General features: G+C 36.6%; 1 protein-coding gene across 1 annotated transcript; it reads right to left on the bottom strand.

Moving 5' to 3' along the window:
• Positions 1–310: 310 nt before the first annotated feature.
• On the bottom strand, positions 311–4,806 carry LOC306878190 (chemerin-like receptor 1). Its single transcript, XM_079430379.1, has 2 exons — positions 4,702–4,806; positions 311–3,926 (listed from the first exon to the last, which is right to left on the bottom strand). Exon 2 carries the CDS (start codon positions 3,908–3,910, stop codon positions 2,792–2,794), a length of 1,119 nt encoding a protein of 372 aa, XP_079286505.1. The 5' UTR covers positions 3,911–3,926; positions 4,702–4,806; the 3' UTR covers positions 311–2,791.
• Between the last annotated feature and the right edge of the window lie 16,069 nt (positions 4,807–20,875).

Here is a 20,875-nt window from a genome sequence, read left to right as displayed (position 1 = left end):
TGTTTCCACCCATTCCTCTAGAGCTAACAAAAAAAAAAGCGCACTGGTAGGTGAATTACTGTCATCTACTGGGCATATAGATACAGTACATAGCTTTTAGCGATGAGATCATATCCTAACTTGATCATAGCAGCATTCAAGATGACTTTGAAGGGTCTGTTTAATTGGCAAGGCCTTTGCAGTAATTATGGTGTAATTCAAGTCTTTATGGAGTCATAGCACTCCTCATAATATGGCCATCAGTGTTAAAAGCAAAATGTCCCTGCCCAGATCTCTGTGCCTGTAGTTCAGCAAAGTAAGGGCTGCCATGAAGATTCAGATTTTTAATCATTTGATAAAAAGACATGGATGTATTTTTATATCACGTACTGCCTGGCAATATTATGCCTGAAGGATAAATGTAGTTTTAGGCATACAAAAAGAATAAATCAATGGGGTACAGGTGGAGGCAATTAAAACATTATGGTACACTATACCACACAATGACGTAGAAAATATCCTATGAAATAGTATATATAATAAAATACAATTTCAAAGTATACAATATAATATGACATTTTGCCTTGTTCAGTTAATTGATTGCCTAATTTGTGAACATGTTCTCTGTATTGAAAGTTCTTTCTTCTTACTATGTGTTAACACTACAACCGTGAGTGACAGTCTGGACATGGAGCAAATCTCATCAGTTCTCACAGTTCTCTCTTTCATTGTTCCTGACCATAGCAATACAATCAGAATCTGTTACCCATTTAAAAAACTGAATGGACCATCATCTTTTATGAATCTCTTATGAGAGGGTTAACATTTAAGCTAAAAACCAACTTGCATTTTTAAATGTTACCAGTTGTTTAAATATGATCAAATATACAGCAGTATCTCCTGTTCTTGAACAAAAAGCACTGTTGCATAAAAAAAAAATATATAGTTTTGACTGCACTTTACATTATTATATCACACAAGTAGATTTAACACTCCAAAAATATATACAAATGAGATTTAAATGTCTGTAAAGTGCATTACAAGGCTTTTTGTGGTTTTACAATTTTAGTACAATACAGTCTTAGAGAAGATCCATAGGTTCTTTGATTAATAATGAAGTGACCTCTTTAGACTCTCAGTATAATTTAGTTGAATAGAAACAGCATGCATTACATACATTACATTATCAAATATCTAAATTGATTCATATAATTTTCACATTTGAAAAAGAATACGTTAAAACAATAATGTTCTCTTGAATTATTGTTTTTGATTATATCTCAAGACCTCCATTGACAATGAGACCAGAGTAAGGAGCTTAATCAGTAAGTTTATTTTGCTTCAGCTTTTTGCTTAATCTTTGATATACATCAACAAACTTAATACTATTTTATATGAAATAAAAGATGTTTTTGTAAGGTCCACACATTTGGCCCAAAGAAGGTATCCAATGGTGGATGAAGAAGGTTTCCTGCATGTTTGGTCTTTTCGATGCGCAAAGTTCTTTAATTTAAATTAAACTCTAATCTGACTCCATTTTATTATGACCTGGTATTTAGGTGGAAATACAAAATGATTCTTTGTCTATTTCTAATTAGTATTCTTCTGATATTTGATTATTCTAGTTAACTCTTGACTTTATATTGACTCGTTCATTTGGTTGCTCATGTTGCTAAAAAGGATACAACGTAATCTACTAGAGTCAATAATTAGAGTAAAGCAGAATAAGGTCAAATGTAACAATTTATTATCAGTCAGGTAAATACTGTATGCGTTATGTCAATTACATAGCCAATTCAAAGAGATCAAATCATATCAATTCAAAACATCAAATTCTCAAAGATAAATCTATGAAAATAAAAGATGCATATCGGACTTTATAGAAATACATAGTATGAAGTATCGAGACACACTACGGGCTTCTGGCTACAGAATCGCATCGATCCTATTGCAACATTTCCTTAAGTACTTCAGACCAAGACCAATACCCCCCGAGATGGAGACAGGAACTAACAATTGTAATTTGCGAGTTAACACCTTTTGTGACAAAAGGTAATTTTGCATGAAAACCACTGGGAAATGACCCACCCTCTACAGTATGCAAAATATCTCTGAACTCTTAGGATCTGTATTACCTTTTAGTTTACTTCTTATTAGAATGAGACCATTGTACCAGTCGCCCTGAGACAATTCAAATGATACCAAACATGACTGTAAATATCACTTGCATTAATGTAGAACATTACATTCTACTATTGACCATTCTGAGTGAGTTGAGTGAAGGCAAGGATGGGTGAGGGGAAGAGGGGAAGAAAAGGAACTGATACATATTTCAGAGAGGCGTTTTCCTGCATTTTCTCTCAGTGTGATTTGGAGACAGATGTCTGTTTGTTAATGCACTGTGTGTGTGTTGTCCATCTCAGAAGTTCAAAGTGTCTAAGGATCTGTAATTCTTACACCTTATAAAAATTATGTGCAGACAATAGTTATACAGTAAAGAAACAGCAAACAGCTACTTGAATCACATGCACAATATAAAAACTTCATTCTAATTTGCTCATATATGGTTACAATTTGTGAAATACTTTATGGGTATACACACACACACACATACACACACAAATGTATATAACAATTCTGCATCATATAAGCATATCCCCATAAGAGCAAGGCAGTGTTTTAGTCTAAAGCTTCTAACCATCTCAATTTCTTTTGGTCCAGTTCTTCAGGTTAATGTGTCTCACTTTTATATACACATGAGACACTCTGTAAAGTACTCCTTCAGAATAAGTGCTTCATTTATGCTATACAGTTATACTTCCGCATCAGAGAAGGACTTGCTCCCGTTCTCTTTGTTACGAGTGGTCGGCATTGAATTTGTGTAGGTATTTGTGCGTGAAACTTCCTCTGTGAAAGCGGTTTCCAAAACCTTCAGGATTGACTTGCGCACCTTGTCTTTAAAGTCTTGTCCCATGAAAACATACAACAATGGGTTCAGGCAGCTGTTTAGGAAAGCCAAACTGGTCGCAATGGGAATTCCAACAGTGGTGACATATTGTAGAGTGGAGCTGTATTTTGTTCCCATGTGGTTTACCATTTCAATGAGCACTAGGATATGGTAAGGAGCCCAACATAGAAAGAAGGTGGTGATCACTGCAGCTATGATTTTGAAGGAACGTCCAGTTCGGCCAGACATAGAACGGTTTCTTTGGAGACGATGGATGATGACCGCATAGCAGGAGACGATGATCACAAAAGGCACCACAAAGCCTATGATGAAACGGGTAATGATCATGGCATGATGCCGTAGCATACGGAGCTCCACCACCTCTGGTGTTTCATAGTCATCGGAGAATGCAAAGTTGTTGAAGCAGTTGATTATTTTTGGGTTACTGTGGTCGGGCGCAGTGTCCTTGAAGACAAAGTAGGGTGAACTCAGCACCAGGGCAAATAACCAAACTCCAAAGCTCACCACAGAAGCTCGGCTCACATTCCGATGGTTTTGTGCCCAGATCGGACGCACAACAGACACACAGCGGTCAATGCTGATCACAACCAGGATGTACACACTGGCAAACATATTGAGGAAACTGAGAGTGCTGTTGAATTTGCACATGAACTGGCCAAAAGGCCAGTGGAAGCCCATAGCTGTATAAGCCACACTGAGAGGGAGGAAGGCAGTGAAGAGGAAGTCTGCTACTGCAAGGTTCAGAAACCAGACTGTGTTGACTGTCCTTTTCATTTTGAATCCAGTAACCCAAATGACAATGCCATTCCCCACCACTCCAAGTACAAAAGCCAGACTGTAGACTATCAGTGACACGATGTTAAGAGATTTCCTGAGATCTGTATCCTCATAATCATCATAGTCATCTTCATACTCGGATGAGTTGTAATTGAGAGGACTGTTTGTAAAATTGTATGGATCCATTATTGTACCTTCAAACCTAGGTTGACAGAACAAATATGGTATTTAGTAAATAATTGTAAGCAGTCAGATATACCTAAACTTGATCTTGACAGAAAAGGAACAAACTAACATGTTGTTCTGCTTTTGTCCACTGGAGGTCAGAATTGGAGTAGTAAAGTGAGGCTTTGCAATACAGAAAAGCTCTGAACATCATCTGAAAGCATTTTCTCTACTCAGCCATGTACAATTTCACATGGGAATTTTCCATCTATTCAAATACGTAATTATTCCTGTTTTATGGTGAACATTTGATATCTGTCTGTACGGTGCATTAAACTGAACTCATGCAAAATGTTTTTTTTTACAGTCTTTACATCAGTTCATTCCACGGGCAGTATAGCAGATATAAAGGAGTGTCGTTTTTATGTAAATATATAGCCTAAGTAAAATCAAATTATGTTAATAAATTATAATTATATATATATATATATATATATATATATATATATATATAAAAACTAGAACTTTGATTCATAGAGAAAAACCCAAACTGTCCCCTGTCTAGGCTGTCTAGTCTGTCCCCAAAATGCTGTCCCCCATATTCATGCTATTGTTAAACCATTAAAACGGTTAAACGTATAATGCAAACGATACACAGATCTCAATTTTGGGTTTGATCTCTGCTGTAACAGACATCCGAGTTAATTACTATGGAAAGATGCTCAAATGACTATTGCCTAAATGTTCATACATTTGAAAATTACATTTAATTACATCTAATAGTTTCATTTCACAATAAGCGTGCTGCTTACCTAGAGTTGACAAATAAGTTACTTCCACAAATAATTCGATCACACCTGTGACTCGCGAGAGCAAAACTGCAATAATCTCTCTTGTTTCTTGTCAGGAAACTCAGTCTGAGTTTGGAGTGACGTCACATCACCACCCTCTTAGCTCTTCTCGGTTGCTGTTGCAGCTGCTCCCTTTTTTTTTAAATCACAATTTTATAGTATTTTTTCTTGTAGGTTTGACCAAAGCGGTGTGTTTATGTACATAATGCACTGATAATGTCAGACTAATCATTTTTGGAGGCGACAAGCCTACGGGTTATAACTTGCCGAATATTTCCAACATTTGAGAGCCGTGGAATGACTGCGGTTTCCCGAACGCGGTACCGCAAGCTGCCATTCCCTGACAAAAACAGTATGTTTGGAAAAACGAGTTAGGCGATCTCATAGATGAAATATTGAATCACACGACGATGTTCGACAACTTTAACGGTGTAGATAATTATTATAGGTCTACACTTGCATTGTACCTGCAGTAGGATCTGCCTTTATAACAATAATTTAGCCAATATCTCCTGCATCATGCTAAAAAAACAATAGAAGCCCAATAGAAACCATCACAGAAATTCCAACGGTTTCCATTAAAATACCATTATAAACCATTAGCTTTTTCCAGTAAAACCATTACAAAATTCCTTTTTGTAGTGTGTTTTGGGCATTTTTCCAATAGGATTTACTTATGTCATTTAGCAGACACTTTTGTCCAAAGCGCCTTACAAATAAGAAAAAGTAACTAAAACTAAAAGTTACAACTCTATAAATACTATATACCCACATATTTAAGAAAATAAAGAAATTAAATAAAATTGACACATGCATATAACAACATTTCAATAATAAATATATAAATGAATAAACTAAAATAAAAAGCGATACTTCTATCCCTTGCCAGTGTCCCTGCCCGGTGGAGTCGCACGGTAGAGTTTTTTTAAATTTTTTTATTAATGCAATACAAAAAACACAGAGTTGACATTCAAATAATGATTGTACACAATATACAAAGTGTCATGAATATACATTATGCCAACTGAAGTCAAGTACTACAGATAATAAGAGAAAAAGTAGGAAAGGAGGAAAAAACAGTATACAAATTAAAGTCATTGCAGAATGAAGTAGTTCTTCTTGCTTTCTTATTTTCTGACAATGAAATGGTATTTAGGTAATTTTTAAATTCTTTCAAAAAAACAATAAAATGCGGTTTGTTGTTGGCAAAATTACATTTGTGAATGTAAAATTTACAAAGAAAAAAAATAAATTTATAACAAAACAAGCATTGCTTTTAGTAGAATCAGACTCATAATGTCCAAACATAATTCATTTGAAAGTAATGGATACATTTTGCTGGATATTCTCATTAATAAATGAACCAATATGTTTCCAGAGTTGTACAGTATAATGACAAGTCCAGAATAAATGAAAAACTGTTTCAGAATGAAATTCACAAAATGAACATTTAGTATCAATGTTAGCCTTATACTTCTCCATAAAATGTTTAACAGGATAAAATTTATTAATTAATTTGAAAGAAACTTCTTTTACTTTATTAGTGAGGAAGTATTTCTGTTGTAGAGACCATATTTTTTTCCAATTCAAATTTCTAAATAAACTATTCCAGTAAGAAATTACAGGTCGCACGGTAGAGTTGATGGTCTTCACACTCTTTGGTCTTCACACTATAGCCGTGCTCACACTGTGCGATTTTTAAAAGTCTCTTGCGATTGTTGCTTGTCACACTGTACAAACATGATCCCCATGTCAGACTGTAGGATCTCAGTTGTCTTAATGTCAGACTGTACGACAGTCAAGACGCGACAAAAACGGACGTACTCAAGAAGACTTGTCCGGAGTTTTACGTCATCAATACGTGACCCGCGTTCTCTCGCTATAATGGTAGCTAGCAAACAACAGCAACGTGTAGCGTTAGTTTTATTAATTAATTGCTTCATATTGTTCATATTGTTCATATTCATATTGTTCATATTCATCACATTGGCTTGATGTTAAAAAAAAAAAAAAACGAAAAAGACGACGTGTGTGGAGCAAGTCATGGCTGGGCAAAAGAGGACTTTATATGGACTTCCAGTTCTACAGAGCGAACTTGATGTAATTTTGTTATTCGAGTTTAAACATCCTGCCCCTTAATAAATACACTTTAAGTAAACTTTACTTTGTACATATATTGTTCTTGGTTTGACGGTCGTCGTAGGAGATGTCACACTGCAGGAAAGTGTCTGAAATCTTCTGACACTGCCAGAATTTAATCGGAGGAAAAAATGTATCGCAACGGCCATTAATCGGCTGTCGGTGAACATGTCAAACCAGCGATCTAGACAACCGATTTTAACCTAGGATTATAGAAATCTTTTAGGATTTTCTAAATTTGTTTCAGACGAACAAATCGTGGCCAAAATCGCACAGTGTGAGCCGGGCTTTAGAGGGCTTCACACGACGACTGCCGCGACCGCTGCCGCAGTATAATAACCTTTTTTATACCAATCCAACAAATCACCATTTCAATTCAGCTGGACCCACTTTCCTGTTTATCAACTAAAAATGGCCAAGCAAGTGCACACACTGACAAGATACTAGACCAAACGCCATTTCAGCACCTCTCAACACAGTAAACAAAAATAAGCGTTTCCTAGCAACGGCAAATGCGCTAAACACTGAGACAAGTAAATACACTTACGAGCTGATTTTAAACTTCCGCTGATAGACTGCTTCTCTTAAAGACTATTTCATTACACTTCCTTCTGCTGGCGCTTGAACCCACTTTCCTGTTTATCTACTAAAAATGGCCAAGCAAGTGCACACACTGACAAGATACGCGATACAGTACGAGACCCAACGCGATTTCAGCACCTCTCAACACAGTAAACAAAAATAAGCATTTCCTACAACGCCAAATGCGCTAAACACTGAGGCCCAGTTTCCCGTTAAGGGCTTAAAATAAACCAGGACTAGGCTAATTCTACTTAAATTAATCTACACTAAACAACTGACTTTCTGAGATGTTGCTTAAATTTGGATTAACCTGTTCTAGACTACAGAGTCTCAGATTAAGGTAATCAATTTTTTGATACTGTGGACGTGAGCCTTGAGGCAAGCAGTTTTTAATCTGAGGTTAAACCTGCTTCTGACCAGGTTTAATTTAAGACTTAATTTAGATCTGGATTAGGTCTAATCCTACTTCTAGAAATCCAATTGTTTAAATCAAGACTAGTGCAAGTCTGAGACTATTGTAATCCATGTGTGAGAAAGATACTTCAATAAATCCAGGTTTAAAATGACATTTAGTCTACGACTAGCCTTAATCCCCGTACGGGAAACCGGCCCTGAGACAAGTAAATACATTTACGAGCTGATTTTAAACTTCCGCTGATAGACTGCTTCTCTTAAAGACTATTTCATTACACTTCCTTCTGCTGGCGCTTGAACCCACTTTCCTGTTTATCAACTAAAAATGGCCAAGCAAGTGCACACACTGACAAGATACGCGATACAGTACGATACAGGATTTAACATGCCACCAATAGAATCCATTATATACCAGTAGACACCATTATAGTTTCCATTAAAACCAATACAATTCCCATTATAACCATTAAATCCATTACATTTCTATTGTGTTTTGGGCAGGGTTCTATTGTTTTTTTCAGCAGGGATAGCTTTTCTAAAACCTGAATTCATCTACTATAGGTCTATGTACAGGCCATAAATCAAATGTCAAGTTTTAAATGTGCCATCTTTGAATTGCCTTCTATAAACTTGAGTTTTATGAACGAATGCAAGTTTGTTCTAGCCGAGCCTATATGTTTTTTATTGGGCTATAGCCTATAATGTGTTTAATTTTTAAATACCTGTCAACATGTACATGAGGCAGTTGTATAGAACATGTAAAGGGACTGTTGTCTTAAATTAATCATAACATCACATGAAAATGTACATAATCACTCACGCATGAGATGGTCACATTTAGGTTACATAACTCACACAGACTTCAACACTTGATATGTGAGACATGACTTTGACAATCATTTTGAGTATCTGACACCACAAGACAAAAGTTACTTATGCTACAAAATCAATTGCAATGTAACTAAAACAGCATGAAAACAAATACCCTAGTGCATGCTGGAAAGATCTTTTTTTTTCTCTCTCAGAAAGGTTGCAGTGTGAAGCACCTTTCTGTTCCTGAAAGTGTCACTAGCTCCTAAAACATGAAGTAAACACAAAAAATACAGCAATTAACTATATTTTTTGTACAAGATCTAATATTTTTTGCAATGCAGTATAATTAAAGTTATTATTTGTTATAGGCTACTTTTTTTCTACTTGTTTCAGATGTTCTAGTTTCAGATCTGAAATAACAGACACTTAACAGAAGGCTATACCATTTTATTTTACACACTTACTTCTCCCAACACCCAAATTTTTTCATGCTATGACTCTTTATTTGGTTTCCCCAACATGTTTTCTTCACTGGCCCAAAGAAATGTTTGCTTGAGGTTCAAATGCAGGCCTTGCATTGACTGGTGAATGAATGAACATGCACGTGTATGTAATCGTAAACAGTGTAGTCATTGCATCTGTTTACAATTTACGGTGGCCACAGTTGCCCTGTGTGTCATGGTGACTCTGTTGATTTGTATTCAAGGCAAAAAAAAAAAGTAAAATATATCTTTTAGACTGGACATGGTTCCCAAGAGCCTTGAGGTTATTTATATGGCACAGATATATTAAATTAATCGCTTATGGTAACCATGTCATTGTAGAGTTTTCAAGAAAAAGTTGAATCAGATCAACACAATAAAAGCTAAATATTTATGCGTTTTTAAAGAGGCTCTGCAAACACTCAATGCTGACACAACTTACAAAAGGGGTTCTGTCAAAAACTGTTCCTTTTGGCCAAACTAAACACTGAGATGAGCAGACAGAGTTAGTTTTGTGTTCTGCTTATTTTGGAATACAAAAAATATGCTTATGTTACATCCCAAAGCGTATCGAATGAATATGTGAAAATTTTATTAAAGTAAATACAAGCTTATAAAATAGCTATATTTATGCTCCTAATGTTTTGAAGAGGTCATTTTATTTTAAGATTTTTTATACATTCAACTGCTTATAATTAGTGTTTCAGTGGACAATCACCTGTACATCCTTTATGTTTGTTGCATACCTCATCACTTGTAAGTCAGTTTGAATTATTCACTGTAGCCTAAGATGCTATATTGTGTATGGATGGACCCCTTTCCATTGCATTTTCTCAGCACTAAAAATGAAGTCTACAAAGTTTTGTGATTAGATCACTGAAAACACAAACAAAAATGCAAAATACAAAAACATGAAAAATACCTAAGCTTGTGTAAAAAAAACTATTAGGAATAATTACAATCATAGAATGAAAAATCTAATAAATTATATGCATTCATAAGGAAAAAAAAAATCATATACCAGCATTTTTGGGAATACACATAAAACGCAACTTGGTAGGCCTGTTACGATGCCAGTTTTAAGTAAAATCAGTTTTTACCACCTGGAATGAATATAAAGGAGTTTAACAACTCTTTCAATATAATCACATAGTTCCAGTTGTCTTTTATTGCACAATATACATCTGCACAACAAGCTTTTTGACAATATTGTCACATGCATTGGTCAAAAATTGCAAACACAGCAATGCCTGTGAAACATAAGAAAATCATAATCAATCCAAGCTGTAGAAGGTTGCTGTGTAGGTGGATGAGTGCTGTGAGATTACAGTTCCCTTTCCACCCCTTCTTCCCATGGAGGTTACAGAAACCGGACGGCTTCTTTTAAGACACACCCAACCTACAGAGATGAGGACGGGTTCTGGAACCCCCCTACGTGCCTTCATTTATTATACACCCTCGTAGCAGAGACTTGCATGCTGCTGTGTGGGTGTATTGTGAATACTTGCAGCCAGTATGTGAACCTTTTTCTGGGTCTAGAGTTCTCTGGGGTTTAGGATGAAGTGTTTGCCCTGGACATCTGTGAGAATAAAACAATGATGGGAAATCTTTATTAACAGTGGTCACAAACCTTTTGGAATCATCTGTGAAATGTTTTTGTGCTTAATGATAGATGTGAACCCACAAAAAAAACAGACAAAAAAAATACAGTTTGGAAAATTCATTTGTTGCAAGAGGCATGTCTATCTAATCACATCAATCTAAATGCCAAGTTGTATATTTCATTCAAGTTCTGAAGTAAATGTATACAGAATTGTACTGCTATTAATGTGGTCTCTTTGTGCACAGGTAACTTGTTGATAACATGTTGGTTCTGCTCATTGTAAACTACATTGTAAAGAATATTGGACACGGGATGGCATGTAAAATGCATTGTTCTGCAGAAAAACTAAACAACCTCAGTGACAAAAATAAACAGAGAATTAATAAATGCACACTGAATAATGGGGGATATAGTTGTCTGAGAATAAAGCAGTGCTCAAAAGGGAAACGAGCAATGGAGAAATTTTTGGAGATATTCTAACCATGCATTCTGTCCAGAGGAACAGTTTCTTCCACTTCCCTTATTATTACTATTCTTTTAAATAATTTTATTTATTTATTTGTTTGTTGGGAATCAATAATTTCAAAAACAGCTTCCTATTGTTAACAACTATTGTTAGGATCATCTCTCCCAAGGTTACTCAAGGCTCCAGCAATTATCATCATTACCCACTTGCATCAAGCTCTCCAAATCACATTCTGTCAGATGGCTCATTATAAGGTGCACACAAGAGATGGCCAATTTCAGCCCACAGCCTAAATGACATGAATCAGAGACGGAGATTATGCAATAGTCTATGCAAAGCTGGCTTTGTATACAAAAACACAGAATTAAGTTCTCAGCTGCAACTAACCACTTAAGTTAAGAAAACCTTTAGTTATAATTTTAAGGGTATTATCAGTAACACCCTGTTTATAAATGGTCGTCGCATCCAGTCAAGCAAAAATCACATAAAACCATCATAACCACTGAGGTTGTTTACAGTGGCTGCGCTGTGCTGACAGTAGCCTGGTGCCATTTTCTATTTCTATGATTGTTCTAAGAGCAAGACAAATAAATAAGAAAAGACTTATCATTGCGCTGATCGTGTTAACGTTTGCTTCAAGACACGCTCGGTTCGGATGGGTGTGAGGGTTTTCTTAACCTTCTCACTTTGAGGTTTGCTGTAGCCGCCTGGAGAACATTACTGTTGAACATGTCTTACTTTTAAATTCCACTGACTTCAAAATTAAATGAACCATTCTAGTACTTTAGGAGCATAAGCAACCAATCTGAAAGTTGTGCACACTGCCAATACAGATGTGCGGAGGAAGATAAAGCTAGAACGAAAGAAAAAACTTGAAGACAGGAAGAGAGGAAAGGGGGAGAGGAATGAGGAATAGGAGGGTGTGGAAGCTTAAGTGATTAAATGCATCATTCGTTTTGCAATAACCCAAATACTTTAAGTTTCCCTTATCATGTTATTTCTATCTTGGCTAATGCTGATTGTTGCATTTTGGTCAGCAGTGAAAAGATATTGAGATTGGATTGTTCACAATCTCCAGGTAAGATTAAAGGAGACTGCACATCTTTTCTATCCCTCCCTACATAAATATTGCAGTAAGACATGTTTTAATTAAACAATACGTTTAAGCAATAGTTTACATTTTGCAATAACATACTATCAAAAGGTCAGAAATGTTGCTGATTCATATTTCATTTATGGAATCTGAGCATAAAGATTAAATTCTCTCTTTACACTGTAAATTTTCATAAAATTTTGCTTTTTTAATTGATTGTCCTACGTTTTCCCATAAAGCTGTTATGAGTCATTCATAATGATGGTGTCTGGATAGGATATTAATAGATCCTATAGTTTGCGGGCACCCAGGTCTCTCAAACTTGCAATTTGGTCAGCCGACATAAATACCAATTTGGGTGTGTAAAACAACCAGCGGGACTATGGGGCAGAGAGTTAGTTTGTGCCTGGGCTGGGGGCTTGGTTGGAGTAGATTCTTTTGTGCAGATGAAGCCAGGGTGTGGTCACGAAGTAAACAGTTCCAAAGGGCTGAAAATGAACTTGCTCTGCTCTCATTTTGTGGCAGTGAAAAATCTAATGAGACACTGTACAGACTTCCACCCTATGTTTATGTAGCTGTTAGGGGAAAATCCTCACAACCCTATTCTAGTTCCAGCCCACATTTTAGCAGGGCAAACATTTGTATACTGAAAAGAGAACAGAAACGATTTTGAATCGTTAAGTTTTTGCTGCAACCAGCTGGATTTCTTCTGGAAAGTAACACTGACCAGAAACCTCTTTTCCTGCTTTCTTTCTAAAATTAACACTATTGCATGTGCTCGCATTTAGCTGCACACTCCATTTGCTATTTGATTTTTAGGCCCTTACTTTTAGAGAACTGTTTTACTGATTTTACTGTAAACGCATTACATAAATTGTCAGTTGTATTGAATCAAGGATCATTGTATTGATTGAGAGAGTTGCAGTTGATCCTGTTACCACGTTGAAAGGCCTCAAGGTTAACTGTGCATTTCCAATTCAAGTCAACTTCAGGGTTTGGGTGGATGGGGAGGGCAGAGTTGTGCGTTACAGCTGTGAAGAGGTCAAGAATTTTGTTATTGAGTCAAAGATTTTCTCCCCACTTTTGCTTTGCCTGTCTGACCAAAAATCAACAGAGCAAATGCTGGAGTTTTCTTGCCAGACCCACTTCCTATTACTTGTCTCAACTTCCAACCACAGCCTTAGTGACACAAATATATAAGACTTCACCGCAATGACAGCAAAAGGGCAGACTGATGTATAGTTACAACATAGAGAAAACCTTAAGCAACATATTTGGATGTACAGAGACAGTGTGCCTTAGTGATAATACAGACTGAATGAAGTATAAAGGCTCTTTGTTTTTCACATGAACACAACCATAAGAGACCACATGAGAAATGTATATATGCATTTTAGGGAGGGGAAAATCGGAGCCAGGCAACTGGCATATGGACAAAGTCAATAAACTTTGCCGTATACACACAGGACAGTGAAATTTTGTCTTCCCACTTTTTTTACTTCCTCCATTGACCACATTGAGCAAACACTGTTTCATCATCCGAAAAAGGCAGCATCTGTTAGGCACATGCTGCTTTTTTCGTGGGAGCACTGAGCCATATCTTTCAATTTCGGTTCCACATCTGTGACACTCGGTGTGGATGTTAACACAATGTCATTAGAGAGAGAAATGCTATAGCTTCTGTCTTTTACACAACATGTGACTTTTAAAAGATCAGCAACTTTAAAAAGAACAGGAAAATGCATACAACTTCATTTTGCCAACATCTGCACTAGCTGTGGTACTTTGTTGTGGTTTTCATGTTTTCATGTGCATCTGTCCTGTTGTAGTATTTCCGGTGCTGTTTTCCTGACACTCATTTTTTCCTTTCTTGTTTTGTTTTTTCTCCCACAAATGGTCTATTCACACATTGTCTAAACTGACATGTAGATGTAGTTGTTGTGAAATGGTTGAGTTTTGAGTTTATCTTGTTCAAAGAGAGGTTAAATAAATAAATAAATAAAACAACCAGCTTTTTAATATTTTCCCAACTTTAGAGCAAATAAATTTTGCAATTTGAGTTAGTCTGTGCTGTCAGGTAACACAATACAGTTAAGCATACTGTAAAATACAATTTATTAAAATATTTTTCAGAATTGTTGCATGCAGATTTAAGATCAGTATGATACATTTTCAGATGCAACAATGTTTATTTTTAATGTAAAACTGGTAGTGCTTAGAGCAAGATAGTCTTAGATAGATCACAAAACACACTGTGCTATGTATCCGCTGTTCTGATGCTCATTAACAGATGCAAAGAAATGAAATTCACTGCCTTAATAGCTTTATAGATAAATAAAGTTCTTACAGAAAAAAACTCACTTAATCACGTAATATCCTATCCTGTGCAGTCCTTATGGAAAAACGCATGTTTTCATGAAAAATAAGGTCAACAAAATTTTGTCCAAAATATTTTCACATATATATTACTTTTCTTTATTATTATTATCATCATAAAAACATTCTAACAAATAAGTAAATGCTCATCCCAGTATCAAACTAAGTCTAGCTGTGATATTGCTGATAGATGCAACAATAAGCAGGGGTGATTTTTTTTAACCTCTTAAGACCCGAGAAAAAGGTTTTAGGTTTTAATAAAATAATTATTTTTTTCATGTCTTTAAATAGTTTAGAGCATTTAGAATAATGTAAATAAATAAATAAAAAATGATATTTCATTCATAACTTATGCTATGTCCTCCTTAGATGACATCAGGACTCAATTTCTTTAAAAAAATAAAAAGACATGAATGAACATGCATAGGCAAAAACAACAGATTTTTTAAATTACCAATACATTTTTTTTTTTTTTTTTTTTACCAAACTTTTAATAAAGATGATTCTCAACTATGTTATAACAGAATGATTTGATATACCTTTTCTTGCAAAATGGCCATAAACGGGTTCTCATTATATAGAATGTATAAACTAAATGTAATTTGCACAATGTGTTTTTGGGGCAACATGTAATGAAAAAAGAACAGTAATTGTTACGGAGCCGACGAGACGCGAGACGTACGGATCCATGTGCAAAGCTTAAGAGACGTGATCATGAAACAGGCATGGATTCAATAATGGCAAACAGGTACAACACAGGCAAGACAAAGAGTAATCCTAGGACAAGCGTGGGTCTTCGATCAGCGAACAAAATCCAACAGGGCAAGGCAACAAGATAATCCAGGTACACGAGCAACAGTCCAAGCGAGGTGCAAACAGAGTCCGAAACAGCAGGCAAAGGGTTAATCCAAGATACACAGGCAGGAGATCAGGAAACATGAAACAACAAGGCAACATGAAATGACTAGACTTAGACTAGAACTGGAAGCGTGAAATGGCTCCGTAGTGTAGCTATCACTAGAAGAGTGATATATGCTAGACAATACTTGGCGATCTGAAAGAGGAAGTCCAAGGCTTATAAAGCATGTCTGAATGGATTCATCTGTGTATGTGTAATCAGTGCATTCAGCTGTGTGTGTGTGCAACGGATCATGGGAACTGTAGTCTGGAGTGACATGTAAAAGTCTGTGTGGTGTGAGAGGCAATGTAAAAAGAAGACGACATCTAAGGCTACGGACTGGATTTGTGACATACATACTGTGTGTACTTTCAAGACTAGGAGTTTATTGTTTTCATTCCAGGTAATGTGTGTAAATGTTTTTACTACAATTATGATGTGCTTTACTGTTCTCAGTGGCATCTAAATTAATATTCGTCTGTTTCATTCTTATTCTGAGGTGAATGTAGCCACCCAGTCTGTATCCAGATCAGATGGTCACTACAGTCACCCAGATCCAGTCTGTATCCAGATCAGATGGTCACTGCAGTCACCCAGATCCAGTCCGTTTCCAGATCAGCTGTTCACTGCGGTCACCCAGATCTAGTCCGTATCCAGATCAGATGGTGGATCAGCACCTAGAGACAACCTCGACAGCCCTGAATGTCAGCTAGATGAGCTCCAGAGACAGATCCCCTCCAAAGACCTCGTTGGCCATCGGGACAAGACTACGAGAACCAGACAAGTCCTTTGCTCAACCTGACCTGTGTTACAGCCTAGAATTAAACCATGCCATGCTGGTTTTCATCTTGCCAGAGAACCGCCAAATTTAAAAACTGGTTCATTTTTTTAATTTTTATTTTAAAGATGTAATTGTGAACAGTAATAATATTTGTAAATGTTTGTTTGCTAACATTTTGTTTAGATGGTTTAGTTTTTTCTTAGTTCATTATACAAAGTTTAAACTGAATTTTGCAGTTGTATTACAGATTAGTGCTACTGATACTCTCTGTTCCACTCTGACGTCTTTAGATATTTTCTGCCCCTTATCTTCCATCCAGTCCATACCACCCCTTCTGCCCCTTGGCTAGCTGATGTTCTCCAAAAACATCATTCTAAACTCAGGTCTGCGGAAAGGGTATGGCGCAAATCACAAAATCCTACTGACCTTAATTTATATCGATCACTCCTCTCTGACTTCTCTGCTAATGTTTCCACTGCTAAAAAGACATACTATCATGACAAAATTAACAATTCGACTAACTCTCGCATGCTCTTTAAAACATTTTCCTCCCTCCTTTGTCCTCCTCCTCCCCCTCCTTCATCATCTCTAACAGCTGACACATTCTTCATTAATAAAATGACAAACCTCACTGCACAATTTTCCACACCACAATCTATAAAACATGTCTTACCAGCAAACATACACTCGTTCACATCCTTCTCTCCATTCTCTGAGGCAGAAGTTCGCTTGATCCTATTCCATCTCATCTCCTTCAAACCATTTCTCCTACAGTTGTACCTGCACTCACTCACATCGTTAACACATCCCTTCACACTGGAATTTTTCCCTCAGAATTTAAACAGGCTCGTATAACTCCACTTCTTAAAAAACCCACTCTTAACCCAACTCTTTTAGGGAACTATAGTCTGGTTTCCCTTCTTCCTTTCATTGCAAAAACACTTGAACGAGTTGTGTTCAACCAAGTCTCTGTCTTTCTCATACAGAACAACCTCCTGGACAGCAACCAATCTGGCTTCAGAAGTGGAAATTCGACCGAAACTGCCTTGCTTTCTGTTGTTGAAGCCCTAAGACTTGCAAGAGCGGCTTCCAAATCTTCATTACTTATCTTGCTGGATCAGTCTGCTGCTTTTGATACGGTCAACCATCAGATCCTCTTGTCAACCCTATTGAGAAAGGACATCTCAGGAACCGCACTCCAGTGGTTTGAGTCTTACCTCTCTGATAGGTCCTTCAAAGTATCTTGGAGAGGTGAGGTATCCAAGTCGTAACATCTAGCTACTGGGGTGCCTCAGGGCTCAGTTCTTGGACCACTTCTCTTTTCTGTCTACATGGCATCACTAGGTTCTGCCATTCAGAAACATGGCTTTTTATATCACTGCTATGCTGATGACACTCAACTCTACCTCTCATTCCATCCTGATGATCCGACGATAGCTGCTCGCATCTCAGCGTGTCTAACAGATATTTCTTGCTGGATGATGGACCATGACCTTGAACTTAACCTAGCTAAGACTGCTTGTAGTTTCAGCTAACCCATCGCTTCATCACAATCTCACCTTCCAGTTAGGCTCATCTACCATAACTCCTTCAAAAACAGCAGAAACCTTGGAGTTGTGATTGATGATAAGCTGAATTTCTCAGACCATATTGCTAAAACTGCCCGGTCCTGCAGATTTGCATTATACAATATTAAGAAGATCAGGCCCTTTCTCTCAGAACATGCAAAACAACTCCTTGTTCAGGCTCTTGTTCTGTCCAGACTTGACTATTGCAATGCTCTCTTGGCAGGTCTTCCAGCCAATTCTATTAAACCTCTACAATTAATCCAAAATGCCACTGCAAGATTAATCTTTAATGAGCCGAAAAGAACGCACGTCACGCCTCTGTTCATCAATTTGCACTGGCTACCAATAGCTGCTCGCATTAAATTCAAGGCATTAATGTTTGCCTACAGAACCACCACTGGCTCTGCACCCCTTTACCTAAATTCATTACTTCAGACTTATGTTCACTCTAGAAGCTTGCGTTCTTCAATTGAACGACGCATTATTGTACCATCCCAAAGACACACAAAAACACTTTCACAGACTTTTTCATTAACTGTTCCCATCTGGTGGAATGACCTGCCCAACTCAATCCGAGCAGCCGAATCCTAATCCTTACCCATCTTCAAGAAACGGCTAAAAACTCATCTGTTCCATCTTTACTTGACCCTCTAACTATAGCACTCTCTATTTTATTTTATCTATATGTCTTTTTTATTTAAAAAAATTCATAAAAATAAAAATAATAATAATAATAATAATCTGTTATAACCAGGACTTGTAATAGCATTTGCACATTGTTGCTCTTTTGTTGGTGTTGATTGCTTCTTATGTCCTCATTTGTAAGTCGCTTTGGATAAAAGAGTCTGCTAAATGACTAAATAAAATAAAACTAAATAAATACAGATGTAGGGTAAACGTACCTATTAAGCTCACCAAAATCTACATTGAGACATTTTAAATAAATAAAAAAATATATATATTAATCTCTCACACAAAAATATTTAATTTCATTTTAAATGACAAAAGCATTTCAATTAAGATATACATAAGCTCACATCATGTTTTATTAAAAATTCTTGTTTATTTTAAGGAAAATTCTTAAAGAATAATTGTAAAAAATATTTTTTTTGAAGGTACAAAATCAATCACAAAAAAAAACTGAACATTAAAATCAAGCAACAAGGCATTCAAGTCGATCAGTTATACAAACCCGATTCCAAAAAAGTTGGGACACTGTACAAATTACGAATAAAAAAGGAATGCAATAATTTACAAATCTCATAAACTTATATTTTATTCACAATAGAATATAGATAACATATCAAATGTTGAAAGTGAGATATTTTGAAATGTCATGCCAAATATTGGCTCATTTTGGATTTCATGAGGGCTACACGTTTCTTCTGAGAGGGGGTGTGTATACGGCGTTTCTCAGAGAAAAATTGCAAAGAGTTTGAAGTTATCATCATCTACAGTGCATAATATCATCCAAAGATTCAGAGACTCTGGAACAATCTCTGTGCGTAAGGGTCAAGGCCGGAAAACCATACTGGATGCCCGTGATCTTCGGGCCCTTAGACGGCACTGCATCACATACAGGGATTCTACTGTAATGGAAATCACAACATGGGCTCAGGAATACTTCCAGAAAACATTGTCGGTGAACACAATCCACCGTGCCATTCGCCGTTGCCGGCTAAAACTCTATAGGTCAAAAAAGAAGCCATATCTAAACATGATCCAGAAGCGCAGGCATTTTCTCTGGGCCAAGGCTTATTTAAAATGGACTGTGGCAAAGTGGAAAGCTGTTCTGTGGTCAGACGAATCAAAATTTGAAGTTCTTTTTGGAAAATTGGGACGCCATGTCATCCGGACTAAAGAGGACAAGGACAACCCAAGTTGTTATCAGCGCTCAGTTCAGAAGCCTGCATCTCTGATGGTATGGGGTTGCATGAGTGCGGGTGGCATGGGCAGCTTACACATCTGGAAAGGCACCATCAATGCTGAAAGGTATATCCAAGTTCTAGAACAACATATGCTCCCATCCAGACGTTGTCTCTTTCAGGGAAGACATTGCATTTTCCAACATGACAATGCCAGACCACATACTGCATCAATTACAACATCATGGCTGCGTAAAAGGAGGATCCGGGTACTGAAATGGCCAGCCTGCAGTCCAGATCTTTCACCCATAGAAAACATTTGGCGCATCATAAAGAGGAAGATGCGACAAAGAAGACCTAAGAAATTTGAGCAACTAGAAGCCTGTATTAGACAAGAATGGGACAACATTCCTATTCCTAAACTTGAGCAACTTGTCTCCTCAGTCCCCAGACGTTTGCAGGCTGTTATAAAAAGAAGAGGGGATGCCACACAGTGGTAAACATGGCCTTGTCCCAACTTTTTTGAGATTTGTTGATGCCATGAAATTTAAAATAAACTTATTCTTCCATTAAAATTATACATTTTCTCAGTTTAAACATTTGATATGTCATCTATGTTGTATTCTGAATAAAATATTGAAATTTGGAAGTTCCACATCATTGCATTCTGTTTTTATTCACAATTTGTACAGTGTCCCAACTTTTTTGGAATCGGGTTTGTATATTCGTAGTGAAGTGTCATCTAGTCCACTTACTAATCCACATACTAGTCCACTTTCAGCTATGTAACACATTCAAAAATCAAATAAAACAAACCAATAAAACATTTAATTCATGGGGATGAACATAGAAACTAGCCTCATTATGAAACCTCTTTTTAAATGGTTGTTAATTTATCTATAGTCTCTTAAGACTGGAATACACTACATAACTTTTGCCCCAATTTTCCACAGATTTACAGTCTGGAGAAGCTGATGCCAGTTGCCAAAGATCAGAGCCAGTCTGCAGATTTGAGTCGACTGATTCCATAGAAAATCGATTAATTTAACTTAAAG

The sequence above is a fragment of the Barbus barbus genome (genome assembly GCF_936440315.1).
Source record: "Barbus barbus genome assembly, chromosome: 12".
Classification (NCBI taxonomy): Eukaryota; Metazoa; Chordata; class Actinopteri; order Cypriniformes; family Cyprinidae; genus Barbus; species Barbus barbus.
Note: the sequence above shows the minus strand (reverse complement) of the source record. Positions and strands in the feature narration are given on the sequence as shown.